Source organism: Bison bison, unplaced genomic scaffold, assembly GCF_000754665.1.
Source record: "Bison bison bison isolate TAMUID 2011002044 unplaced genomic scaffold, Bison_UMD1.0 scf7180017864495, whole genome shotgun sequence".
Lineage (NCBI taxonomy): Eukaryota > Metazoa > Chordata > Mammalia > Artiodactyla > Bovidae > Bison > Bison bison.
Genome location: NW_011495054.1, coordinates 7,167,263 through 7,181,120, shown reverse-complemented (window position 1 = coordinate 7,181,120; position 13,858 = coordinate 7,167,263). Strand labels below are relative to the sequence as shown.

The 13,858-nt window shown below is 43.5% G+C and overlaps 1 protein-coding gene across 1 annotated transcript in view; it reads left to right on the top strand.

The window, feature by feature from the left end:
* The window catches only part of MYO1H (myosin IH), a 41,014-nt gene that overhangs the window by 3,591 nt on the left and 23,565 nt on the right, over nt 1-13,858 (top strand). Inside the window, exons 4-14 of the mRNA XM_010828845.1 lie at nt 1,318-1,516; nt 3,415-3,495; nt 5,752-5,931; nt 6,973-7,071; nt 8,004-8,117; nt 8,443-8,514; nt 9,533-9,652; nt 10,650-10,717; nt 11,066-11,171; nt 11,461-11,541; nt 12,763-12,854. Of these exons, the coding sequence (XP_010827147.1) occupies nt 1,318-1,516; nt 3,415-3,495; nt 5,752-5,931; nt 6,973-7,071; nt 8,004-8,117; nt 8,443-8,514; nt 9,533-9,652; nt 10,650-10,717; nt 11,066-11,171; nt 11,461-11,541; nt 12,763-12,854 (1,212 nt within the window). The remainder of the gene's footprint in view (nt 1-1,317; nt 1,517-3,414; nt 3,496-5,751; nt 5,932-6,972; nt 7,072-8,003; nt 8,118-8,442; nt 8,515-9,532; nt 9,653-10,649; nt 10,718-11,065; nt 11,172-11,460; nt 11,542-12,762; nt 12,855-13,858) is intronic.

Genomic DNA, 13,858 nt, shown 5'->3' with positions numbered 1-13,858 from the left:
GGCGATCCACTCCAGTGTTCTTGCCTGGAGAATCCCAGGGACAGGGGAGCCTGGTGGGCTGCCGTCTATGGGGTTGCACAGAGTCGGACACGACTGAAGCGACTTAGCAGCAGCAGCAGCAGCAGGAACTTACCAGGACTGGTGATCCGTTAAGAAAAAAAATATTCTGCCTGGTCTGCATGTGACTCTCGGGCTTTGCTGAATTTCCCTCTTCTCCTCCTTGGTTGACTTTTGGGCTATTATTTAGGGTCTTGCTTCCTTTTTCTTGATGATTCACCTATTCCACTCCCAAGGCATTTATAAATCTTTCTGCCTCACCACCACCAGCGATTACAGAAATACTCAGCTTTCAAACGGCCACATCCTAAAAGTATACCCCGGGAAACCTTCATGCTTCAGTTTCTGATCTTGTAGATAAAGCCTTTATCATAGTATCTGATCTTGTATATAAAGCCTCTATAATAGTGCCCTAAACTTCTGTTTTTAAAACAGAAGTTTTAAATAATTTTTTGTTTCCTATCTCTATATATTTAGTATTTTAGGTTTTGAAGGAAAAAAAATGAGCTCTTTTATCTGTTACATTATTTCCACCTACATTTAATAGAACATCTCTTGGAGATGTAATTTAGTATGTAGATTATTCTAATAAGAAATATTGATTTTTTTAATTGGTAAATTCTGAAAAAAATTTTTATTCCTGCCCCAAGTCTTCACTTTAACTTTTCTACTATGAGAGTTTGGGGGCTTCCCTGGTGGCTCAGATGGTAAAGAATCCGCCTGCAATGCACGAGACCCAGATTCCATCCCTGGGTCAGGAAGATCCCCCTGGAGAAGGCAATGGCACCCCACTCCAGTGTTCTTGCCTGGAGAATCCCATGGACAGAGGAGCCTGGAGGGCTACAGTCCATGGGGTTGCAAAGAGTCGGACACGATTGAGTGACTAATACACACTAGAGGCTTGCCATCTAGTGGGTAATGGTGAAGATTGCTGGCTCTCTGAGCTAAGTGCCTGGAGCCACAGTCTGGATGTGGCTTCTGAGAGTCCGGGTAGTTTGTCCTTCTGCTCTGATGGGCATCAGAGACAAGGGAAGTAGTGTTATAGTCACTTCCACTCCGTCTTTTAAAAAATTGCCTGGTCTTTATTGCAGCAACGTGGGATCTTTAGTTGCAGCCTGAACCGTTAGTTGCGGCATGTGGGATCTAGTTCCCTGGCCAGGGATCCAACCCGGGTTCCCTGCATTGGGAGCTCAGAGTCTCAGCCACTAGACCGCCAGGGAAGGCCCTACTCCTTCCGTTTCTGTCTCACTCCTTCTCCAGCTATGCCATAGCTGACAACGCTTACCGCATGATGTGCTCTGAACTAAATAACCACTTCATCCTCATTTCTGGAGAGAGCGGGGCAGGGAAAACAGAGGCCTCCAAGAAGATCCTCCAGTATTTTGCAGTGACCTGCCCGATGACTGAGTCACTGCAGATAGCCCGTGACAGACTGCTGTTCTCCAACCCAGTGCTGGAGGTAAGTGATCTTTAAGGACCTAGAAAGGGGAGTTCCAGGGAAGTCAGTAAGTAAGAAGAGCCTCTGCTTGGGTGAATCAGTTAAAATGGGCAGGTCTGGGAGTTAAGAAGAGAACAGATCACAAAGGTAGCACAATCGGTCCCTTATATACGAACAAATTGCATTCTGATAGAGTGTTCGTAAGTCCAATTTGTTTATAAGTCCAACAAAGTTAGCCTAGGTACCCAACTAACACAGTCAGCTGTACAGCACTGTGCTGTAATAGGCTTATAATGCTTTTCACACAAATAATACATAAAAAAATAAATAAACATTTTTAGGCTTATAGTATAGTACCTTGAAAAGGACAGTAGTACAGCAGCTGGCATCCAGGGGCTGGCATCAAGTAAACAGGCAGGAAGAGGTACCGACTGGTGGGGGGAGAGGAGGTGGGACATGGTAGAGCTGAAGGATCATCAGCAACAGGAGATGGAGGGCAGGCTGCAGGTGAGACGCACATTAACTCACGAGACTGGACAGCAAACACGTGTTTGCATCTTTGAAAGCTCACACCTCGAAGGTTTGTACATAGGGGACTTACTATACTATTAGTATATAGTTAATTGTGTTGGTTGGGTACCTAGGCTAACTTCGTTGGGCTTACAAACATGCTTTCAGAACAGAGCTTGTTTGTATGTAGGGGACTTACTGTATCGTGGTGAAAGGTGTGACCCTGAAGTCCAGCAGGCATGGAGACTAAGCCCAGGGTTATCACGTACCAGCAAGCTTCTTCATATCATTCATATCCTGGAGCCAGTTCCCCATCTGGAAAGTGGGCCTACTCATAGTACCTGCCTCTTAGGAGGTTTTGAGGATTAAGCAAGACGAATGCAGAAAAAAAAATGTGATTTGTAGCTCAGTGGGTAAAGAATCTGCCTGCAGTGCAGGAGACCCAGGCTCGATCCCTGGGTTGGGAAGATCCAATGGAGAAGGAAATGGCAACCACTCCAGTATTGTTGCCTGGAGAATCCCATGGACAGAGGAGCCTGGCAGGCTACAGTCCATGGGGTCGCAAGAGTCGGACACAACTTAGTAACTAAACCACCATGCATAAAGAGCACACAGCAGAATTAGTAAGCACTAAAATAATACTCTATTATTCATTAATATTTTTATTAATTAAAATCATCTTGATTATTATTTTTACTACTATAATTCTCTGACTTGTTGGATGATTTTGAATATGTTATTTTCTCCTGTGTTTTTGTTGCTTTTTGTGTAAAAGGCATTTATGGTTGAAGGGATTTTCCCAGTAGACCTTTGGGCTGAACAGTTTACATCTATACTATAGGAAGATGTCTGCTGATGGGGGCCAGCAGTGATGCCTTCTAGAACAGCCAGGGCCTAGGGTCCTATCTAACTCTCCTTGCATTCGTGTTAAGTCACTACAGTTGCTACAGTCATGTCCAACTCTTTGCGACCCACCAGTCTCCTCTGTCCATGGGATTCTCCAGGCAAGAATACTGGAGTGGGTTGCCATTCCCTCCTCCAAAAGATCTTCCAGACTCAGGGACCGAAACTACATCTCCTGTGACTCCTGCATTGCAGGCAGATTCTTTACCACTGAGCCACTAGGGAAGCCCCAACTTCTCCTTAGGCCATTTCTAATATATTCCTAGAATGGATTCTAGAGAGAAGATATTTTCCCCTTCTTTTCTCTGTGTCCAACCCCAATATTTGGCATCAAATACTCTGTAAATAGTGATTTCTTCTTAGCAGATAAAGTGGCTTCCATTCCTGGCTCCCCCTTCTCTCCTCCAATGAGCTTGTCATTCAGGGTCAGGAATTCTATGAACAGGAGAGCTTCAGTGTCAGAGAATGACAGATGGGTTCAGTGTCCCCTCCCTTTGTATTCCAAGGCTTTTGGAAATGCCAAAACACTCCGGAATGACAACTCCAGCAGATTTGGAAAATACATGGACATACAATTCGACTTTAAGGTACACTGACGTTCCTATTACTGCTTCCCGGGGACCCCTTAACTTGAGAGCAACAGAAAGTCAACTCAAGGCATCTTAAGAGAGGAAGGGTTTCTTCTTGGCTCAAATAGTTGAAAAATTTAGGGTTTGCAATAGTTTTAGGAAATGCCAATGAAGACCATGATGACAGATCATATGAGTATATGGGCAAAAATGAAGAAGTCTGGTGAGACCAGATGTTGGCAAAGACGTGGATCATGAGTTCCAACACACGGCTGGTGGCAGGGGTGTACGTTGGTCAAACCCATTTGGAAAACAGTGTATCATCTTGGGGTGCTGAAATCACACAATCTAAGGTGGGGCCATTCCACTCCTGGAAATATTCCTACGGATGGGTAAGCATGGCCTCAGCAGCGCTGCTCATGAAAGTAAAGGGACTGGAAAGAACCAACATATCTGGCCAGGATTGGATGCCCATCAACAGGAGAAGGGCCCAACTGTGGGGTGCTCACACGATGAGATGTTTTATGGCAGCGAGAGCATGTGAATGCCAGCTGCATGCAACCTGGACAGGTCATGAGAATGTACTACATGTCAGCGAGATGCCATTTCTTACAAAGCTTGAAAAGATTCCAGAGTAAACAATCTATTGCTTAGGCGTACATGACTTTATGCCATGAGTTGGCAGACTTACATGGATAGGGTCTTGGGCTTTGTGGACCGTACAGCCTCTGTCCCAACTACTCAGCTCCACTGCTGTAGTATGAAAGGAGCCAGAGAAGATACATAACGTATTGTACACAGAGTTTAAATGGGGGCTCACGCAAGTAGGAGGGGTAGGCAGAGCTCTCAGGGACATGTAATTCCAAGTGACACCTTAGGCTAGAGAACAGTAGCTGGCTGGGCGTTTAGTATAGTGAGGAAGACAGACCGACCAAGGATTTCCCGGAGGCTGGAACACGGGTTTCTGGTCATGCATGCACAGACTTGGAAAACATTTTAATAGCATACATATTTTTAAGGTTTTTTTTAGAATCCAACACATACTAAAAAGGACACAGCTCATGGCCACAGCTCAATAAATTTTTCCATTTGAATCTACTTGTGTAACCACCACTCATCTCAAGATATTAACATTTCCAACACCTCGAAATTTCTCCTACCCATCTCTGACAAATATCTGCCCCCCCGCTTCCCAAAAGTTATCACTGTCTGGCATCTATAATCACAGATTCATTTTGCTGGTTCTTGAGCTTCAGCAAAAATGGAATTATATAGTTGTTCTATTTCATGTTTGGCCTCTCTGAGTCAGCGTGTCTTGTAAGATTCGACTGTGTTGCTGCAAGGAGTTGTTCATTTTTTGATTGCTCGACTTTTATCACTGTTTATAAACACATCATTGTAAAACAATGATGTAAACACTCATTTATGCTGGGTGTAGTCCCAGAAGTTGCACTGCTGGATTCTTACCAGCAATGGTATCACTGAGTTCCAGTTTCTCCACGCCCTTGCCAACATTTGGTATTGTCAGTCCTTTACATCTTAGGCATTCTGGTGGCATATAGTGGTTTCTCTGGTAGGCTGCCGCCTACGGGGTCGCACAGAGTCAGACACAACTGAAGCGACTTAGCAGCAGCAGCAGCAGCAATTTTAATGAAGTTTTGCTCATTGGTCCCTTAAAGACCTTCTTGTATATTAAAGTCTTTTGCTCATTTTTAATTGGGTAATTTTTTCTCATTGATTGGCAAGTGTTCAATATATGTCATGGAATACAAATCCTTCATTGAATATATTATTTAAGACAATAATTAAGACAATAATAATTAATATTGGCATAAAAATATATTGACATTAAGAGGCTGATGACCCAGAACAGAGGCTAGAAGCAGCCCAGCTCTCCTTACCTATATGTCACCAGACTTATGACCAAAGCACCACTGAGATTCAATATCGATCAAATTGTCTTTCCAATTAAATGGTGGTCAACTGGAAATCCATATGGATAAAGAGAACTTTGGCCTCTGTTTCACTCCATAAACAAAAATTAAATCACGATGTATCATAGTCTTAAACATGGATGGTAAAACAGTTGATTCTAAATGAAAACAGAAAATATCTTCATCACCTTGGGGGGTTAGGAATGGAACCCAGAAAACGTGAATCTTAGAAGATGGATAGATCAGGTTGATTCAGACTCACAATTTCAGTTCATCAGGAGACACCAGTAAGAGTGGCCTTGATTGTTGTCTTGGCTGGATTTTTTGTTCTCTTTTGAAGGGCATTCCCGTAGGCGGGCATATCATCAGTTACCTGATAGAAAAGTCTCGAGTTGTCTATCAGAATCAGGGCGAGCGGAATTTCCATATCTTCTACCAGCTGCTAGAGGGTGGAGAAGAGGAGCTCCTTGCTTACCTGGGACTGGAGCGAGACCCCCAGCTGTATAAATACCTCTCACAGGTTAGAAGGACCATAACCTGTCTCTGGTGCCCCTTTGGCGGTGAGGGGTGGGGTGGTGTTAGTTCTGTGGGATGTTCAGTAACTTTCTCAGGGCCACGTTACCGGATCCTGATGCCACAGTGCCTTTGGAAATGGCTCAAGCATTTCACCAATACTATTTTGATTGATTTCACGATCTTCTGTGACTTTGGCAAACTTGGTCCCTGTGCTTTGCAGTATATTCGCACTGTTTCCAAACCTCTAGGTGTTCTTTAAGGTCTGACTTAAACTAGCCCTGTCCTTGAAGGGGAGGGAGTGCACGGTGCTGGTTGTGCGGGAGGGATATTTGGGAGGTTGCAGATTTAACATTCCAGTTCACCGGTGAATATTTTCATGGTATGACACCTTTGTTTTTGCTGTGCAACAAGGAACTCTTTTAAAATGATGAATCTTCAGGTAATCAGGAAAAATCTGTACTACAAAAGCAAAATAATAGTAAAAAAAAAAAAAAACAACCCTCATGTAGAAGATTTTCCCTTTAAATTGTGACACTGGTAGTCTGTTACTTATTTAAAAGACAACTTCTAGACTTAGTGGGAAAAGTCTTCTCACACCTCCTGTATCATCTGTATTTCTCTAGATACAAGCTTTTATTTCCTTCAGGGAAGATCTCCTTCTATCTAATCCTGCCTTGAAGTTTTTGATGCTGGTTACTAAGTGTATCAAGATTGTTTTCTTGAATTTAAACACTGTCATTTACTGTATGTTTTGGTAGATACCTAATGACATAAATGTCTTCAATTTGTTCAGCAAAAATGGCAAGAAAGCCTACTTTAAAAAACATACACACAGAAAGATATAGCAGATTTTTTTAAACAAAATTCCAAATTTGAAAAAAGCTGCAGTTGGCAAATCATCAGGTGCTAGACAAGTAGAATAAAACCTGTTTTTTCACAGCTTAGAACATTATAGAACTAGCTTTTTAATGCTCGCAGAGAAAAATTTTGACACCTAACTGTCCTTATGAAAATGCTGTTAAGCGGCCCAATTCTGTGTCAACAGGGTCGCTGTGCCAAAGAGTCATCCGTTAATGACAAGAATGACTGGAAAACTGTTTCCAATGCCTTTTCTGTCATCGATTTTACTAAAGATGATCTTGAGGTATGAGCCCCTCAAGGGTGGAGCTCCCTGTGGTCAGACTTGGGGTTGAGGAAACCATCCTGGTTTCTTGGTGATGACACAGAGTTGCCAGAGGGAGCAAATAAAGATACAGGATAACTAGGTACATTGAATTTCAGATAAACACTGGCTGGGTTTGTAGTAGAAGTATGTCCCAACATTGCGTGGGACAAGCTTCATGCTAAAAAAATTAGACATTGCTTACTAACACAACATTGTAAAGCATCTTTACTCCAATACAATTTTTTTAACTGAAAAGAATTAGGCATTAGACATTGCTTATTTGAAATTCAAATGTTAGCTGGGCATTCTGCATTTTATCCAGCAGCCCCATATTTCCCCAGTATGGGGTGTCAGCAGATAGTCATGTTTCTTCTTCCTCTCAAACCCAGTCTCAAATATTTAATCCCCTAGAATTCTAGGAACATCATTTATTTATGCTTTTATATTGGAACAAGTTGGACCAAATTGTAGGATTTATAAACATTTTGTTTTTACATCTTTTGTCTTATTTGGGGGGTGAGGGGGATTGTGAAACTATTGACTTTTTGAGGACCAGAATACAATTTAAGAAAAATTTACGTGTGTATGTGTGTATCTGGGGCCATGGCATTTGAACACTGGATGGCTTATTGGCAGGGACAAAGGGAGATACCGGCATAGTGGTGTTCCATGCTGGACATAGTGAGGGAGCATCCTGCCCCCCACTGAAGTTCCTTCCCTCTTCCCTTAATATCAGAAGTGGATAAGAGCCCACAGGGCCAATTTCTAGGGGAGGATCTGTGATCTCCAGTCTGGAATTAGGGGTGCGGGAGTGGGCAGGTCTCCCCCGGGTACCACCTCTGATGACGTTTATCAATCAGGCGGCCGCCGTCTTCTCTCCCTGCCCTCCTCACCACTTCCCACGTTCCTAGAATCTCTTTGGAATTATTGCCAGTGTCCTGCACCTGGGGAACATTTGTTTTGAAGAGAGCCAGCAAGGTTGTGCCTCTGTACCAGACACTCATGAGATCAAATGGATCGCCAAGGTGATGGTCCACTTTGGGAGAGTGGGGGTGGCAGGCAGGAGAGGCCCCAGACCCTGTCAGGGATGGAGGGGTAGGGGAGGAGAGCAAGACAGCTGGGTGCCAATGTCCCAGGTGGCTACCATCTCGTTCTCCCACTTGACGCTGGTTAGGAGGTGGGCAAGGGAGCGAGTGAAAGCCAGTTGGCTGAAAGACCAGACATGCTCTGTGTTGCACCAGAACACGATTAGCAGGTGGGAAAGGGAACCTGAGCCCGGAGACACCACCGACTTTTTACTAGGGGGTCAAATTGGGTTGCTGAATGGCATTTTGTTTTCCATTTATTCAGCTCCTAGGGGTCGACCCATGGGTCCTTCTGGAAGCTCTCACCCACAGAAAGATTGAAGCCAAAACAGAGGAGGTAAAAATGGCTCTAGTGGGGAATGTGCCCACCCTCCCCACTGCTGCTGCCAGTAGGATGGTGGCCCCAGGGGAGGCCAGACTCCTGGATCCTGCCCACCAGGTCCTGTGTGGTCCAGCTTGTCAGCATCTCCAGCCTTAACCTCCCCCATCTCCTGACATTCCACCATCACGGGCTCTTGGTGCTTCACGCTCGCCCTGCCTTCCCTCCATGGGGTCTTTGCATATACTGTTCCCTCTGCTGCAACACCCTTCCCTGTCCTTCACCCAGTTAAATCCTTCCCATCCTTCAGTTCCCAGGGATCACTTCCTCAAAGACCCTCCCCTGCTCATCCCATCCCTGCCCTAAAGCACCATGTGTATCTCCGAATAGCGCTCGTCACTTTCAGCTTCAGGACTGTGATGCTTCTCTGTGTGAGTTGTTAAATGTTGTGCTGTGCTCAGTCACTCAGTCTTTGTGACCCCATGGCCTGTAGCCCGCCAGGCTCCTCTGTCCATGGGATTCTCCAAGCAAGAATACTGGAGTGGGCTGCCATGCCCTCCTCCAGGGGATCTTCCCCACCCAGGGGTCGAACCTGCGTCCCTTATGTCTACAGCATTGGCAGGCGGGTTCTTTACCAGTAGTGTCACCCGGGAAGCCCTGACTTGTTGAATGCCCTCTGCCAGATATGAGCCCACAGAGGCTGAAACTCTTTGTCTTGGTTGAGGCTGTATCTCAGCACAGTGCCTGGCACTCAAGGAACAGCACAGGTGGGAGGTTCCTCCCCCATCAAGTATCCTTCTCTAGTCATCTTTATTTATTTATTTGGCTGTGCCAGGTCTTCATTGCAGCATGTGGGATTTAGTTCCCTGACCAGGGATCGAACCTGGGTCCCCTGCCTTGGGAGCACAGTCTTAGCCCCTCGACCATCAGGGAGGACCACCCCTCTCCCCCAGTCATCTTTAAACCTGGGTTGAAAACTCTGAGGGCTTTAAAAAAATTTTAACCTCTGTAATGATGTACCTGTTGTTCTTCTCAGGTGATATGCCCATTGACACTAGAGCTCTCTGCCTATGCTAGAGACGCAATGGCAAAGGCAGTTTATGGGCGAACATTTACTTGGCTGGTGAACAAAATCAATTCCTCCTTAGTGAACAAGGTTGGTTCATGCATATTGTGTGCCCTGTGCTCTTTAACATGGCCGTGTTTTATAACCAACACCTTTGAAGAATTTGTGAGAATTGAACGTAAGCTCCTGGTGGGCAGAGATACTGTCTTTTCACGTCTACATTTCCAGTCTCTAGCACACAGTAGGCTCACAAAAATGCACTGACAAATGATCTTGTCAGTGTGTCCCCAAGTCTGGGATGCACAGCATTTGAAGTGTACACAGAACCTTTTCATTTTAACAGTAATATATTTTAATGTGTATAAGAAAAAAAAGAGACAGTTCCTTTGAACTCACCCTAAAGGCATATTTCCTTTTTAAGCAGAATTATTTAAATTAAAAAGGGAGCTGACGCAAAGCTGGAAGCTGAGGCAATGATATGAGGGCAACGGGGTGCATGGATATGGTGAGACTCATGGAGGAAATGTGCAAAGGATGGATTTGGATACATTGACTCAGCGCATCATACAGAATGCTACATTGCGTCCCTTAAGAAGAAGAGTCATATTCTCCTTCAATAGCCATCCTTGCCTGACAGCACTTGGCCCTCTGTTGAAAATGATCCAAAATATCTGCTTTCTCTCCAGGGTGAACATCTTCTTCCTGATGTCAATAGCTTCCTTCCTTCCTCCTTCCCTCCCTTCCTCTCTCCATCTTTCTTTTTCTTTCCCTTCCTCTTCTCTTCCTCTTTCTATCTTGCTCTGCTTTTTTTGGACTGAATGTGGGTTTGGGGGGCTGAGGAGGGCTGAAGCAAGGAAGTGAATCAGAAGGGGAAGGTCAGTCTCTCTACTCTGATGATGAATATGAAAGCCAGGATGGGACCTAGGGAGGCTGCAGGCAGGAGGAGGCAGGCTGGGAAAATTATCTGCACCCTGTTTCTTCTGAAAGCCTTGTTGGAGAGATGAGATTTATAGCCACATCCCAGATTCAGGGGCAGTTGCCAAAGTAAATAACCTCAATGATTAATGGTGTGTGTTACTTTGACTAGGACTTTACTGGGAAAACTGTGATTGGATTGCTGGATATCTATGGGTTTGAAGTCTTTGACAAGAATGGGTGAGTTTGTTTGATTTCATTGTGATCCACTGGTTCTTCATTTTCCTTTGAGGTCTTAGTCTGGTTTATGGCATTTCTGATGTTATTGAAACTCATTTTCCTGTTCCTAGAAATTCTCCAGGTTTGCATAGCCCCTGCCTCATAAACTTTTCTAGAACCAGAATAGCCATTAAAAATGCAAATGTCTTTTACTTTGACTCTTCTTATCAGTTTATTAAATTATTTGTTTAATAAGGACTTCAGTTTTCTGTATGGAAAAAGCATCCTTAAAAATAAGTAAATATAATTTTTTGGAAAAACTTGGTCTACTCACGTAGCTTTAGTTACTTAAATCTTTTGCACCTCCAGTTTTGAACAGTTCTGTATAAATTACTGCAATGAGAAACTCCAGCAACTGTTAATTGAGAGAACCCTAAAAGCGGAACAGGCAGAATATGAAATGGAAGGTATAGAGGTAAATGTTTCAATGTTTTCTCCTCATTTGATTTCTTAACCAAGCAAAAGACATTTCCGTGAGAAATATAATTTCATTGGAGGTTTTTCCTGATGAGTACTAAGAATTATTTTTTCACTCCTTCTCTGCTTGTTTCCTGGGAAATTATGTTGATATTCAGCAAGTATTCTTTTTGAAATGTTAGAGATAAAAATCAGAAAAGAAAAGCTGGACAATCAATTTAAAAGAAATATATTTGATGCTCAATCTTAATCCTTCCTGGAGAATTCTTTCCTCATTGTCATTTTAGTGGGAACCAATTCAATATTTCAACAACAAGATCATCTGTGATTTGGTAGAAGAGAGACACAAAGGAATCATTTCCATTCTGGTGAGAAAATTAACGTTGACTTGGGGCTCATTCCATGGTATCCTCAATACTCAGAAGATCTTTCCCTGGGCTTACAGAGAGTTAAGAGTGAAATCCACTGTACTATTGAAGGATGCAAGTTGAACTCTTTTGCTGAATTTTTGCTCCAAGTTTTAGACTGAGCTTTCCCCTCTTATTCAAATTCATCTATGGTTTGCCACAGATGGATTCAGAGAGCATAGAAATGTTGCTTTGTAAGAATTGTCTCACCAACCTGAACCCAGTTTTCTTGTTGTTGTTTTAATAAAAGCTACAGGGTTGATTCATTTAAAAAAATATTTTATATTAGACTTCAGTACTAGTTTCAGGTATACAGAAAGTGATTCAGTTACATATATATATATATATCTATTCTTTTTCAAATTCTTTTCCCATTTAGGTTATTATAGAATACTGAGCAGAGTTCCCTGTACTACACAGTAGGTCTTTGTTGGTTATCTGTTTTAAATATAGTAGCGTGTCTATGTCAATTTTGATTCATTATTTTTTAAGCTTTATTTCTCAGTTCTGTTACATATTATGGGTCTGTAAGTGGTGGGTGTAGAAGACGTTCTCTGCTTCTGTCTTTTGGCCTTACTGCTTGGCATGGAGGATCTTAGTTCCCTGACCAGGGATTGAACCCACTCCCCCTGCAGTGGAAGCACAGAGTTCTAGCCGCTGGACCACCATGGAATTCTTTTGATTCATTTTTTTTTTTAAGATGGTCATTTAAATGTTAACACTGTTGAGGACCCAAAATAGAAAGTAAAAACAGTTTGTGAACTGGGGAAGGTTAGACTTAACTAGTTTTATGACTTGCTTTTTCTGAAGGCTTTGCTCCTCATTAAAGAGGGTTTGTTGTTGGCCAGCTGGCTAAAACTGGTTAAGAGACACCGAAGTTGAGTGTCTCAGCTAGTTATGGAAGCTGCGAAGTGTCCCTGGGAAGTCTTTGGAAATAGACGTCAGATAGGTGGGAGAGCTGACTTTTCATGGAGTTTCTAGTCCCTCTGGTTCCATGGTTCCTTAATCAGATTTGATACGATGATTACCCCTTCCTCCTCCTGGTAATGTTGATCCAGACTTGTGCACAAGATGATATATTTCAATCCACTGCATTTTGCCATAGCTGCTGGAAATTCCATTTAAACTTGGAATTGATGGAGTGTGGTGCAGTGACCGGAAACTTCTGCTTCTGTTTTGAAGGATGAAGAATGTGTTCGTCCTGGTCCTGCTACAGACTTGAGTTTCCTGGAGAGGTTGGAGGAGAAAGTGGGAAAGCATGCACACTTTGAAACGTAGGTGTCTCATCTGCCAGGCTGTTGCATGGGGGAAGGTCATGCGTTGTGGAGTTGACTTCTAGTGTGTGTATATGGCTGTGCTGGGTCTTAGTCATGGCATACAGGGTCTTTAGTTGCAGCATGCAAACTCTTTCATTATGGCCTGTGGGATCTTGTTCCTGGACCAGGGATTGAGCCTGGATCTCCTCCATTAGAAGCATGGAGTCTGAGCCACTGAACCATCAGGGAAGTCTCCTGTAAAGCTAACCTTTGAACAATACTGGTTTGAACTGTGCAGATCCACTTATACATGGGTTTTTTGTCTCAATAGTAAATGCTATAGTACTACATGACCCCCATCCCCTGTTGGTTGAATCCATGGATACAGAAGGCCAACTATGAGTTACACACAATTTGTTGACTGTGTGGAATCCCTAAGCCCCATGTTGTTCAAGGGTCAACTGTACATCCATTTTCTTAGGTCTGTGGACAGTTCTCCCCAGTAGTACGAAAGTGAAAGTGAAAGTCGCTCAGTCGTGTCTGACTCTTTGCAACCACATGGACTATACAGTCCATGGAATTCTCCAGGCCAGAATACTGGAGTGGGTATTCTTTCTTTCACTTCTCCAGGGGATCTTCCCAACCCAGGGATCAAACCCAGGTCTTCTGCATTGCAGGAAGATTCTTTACCAGCTAAGTCACAAGGGTAGCCCCCTTAGTATAGCTCCCCAATAGTATAGCTACTACAAATTCCAGCTGAGCTATTTCAAGTCCTGAAAGATGATGCTGTGAAAGTGCTGCACTCAATATGTCAGCAAATTTGGAAAACTCAGCAGTGGCCACAGGACTGGAAAAGGTCAGTTTTCATTCCAATCCCAAAGAAAGGCAATGCCAAAGAATGCTCAAACTACCGCACAATTGCACTCATCTCACACGCTAGTCAAGTAATGCTCAAAATTCTCCAAGCCAGGCTTCAGCAATACATGAACTGTGAACTTCCAGATGTTCAAGCTGGATTTAGA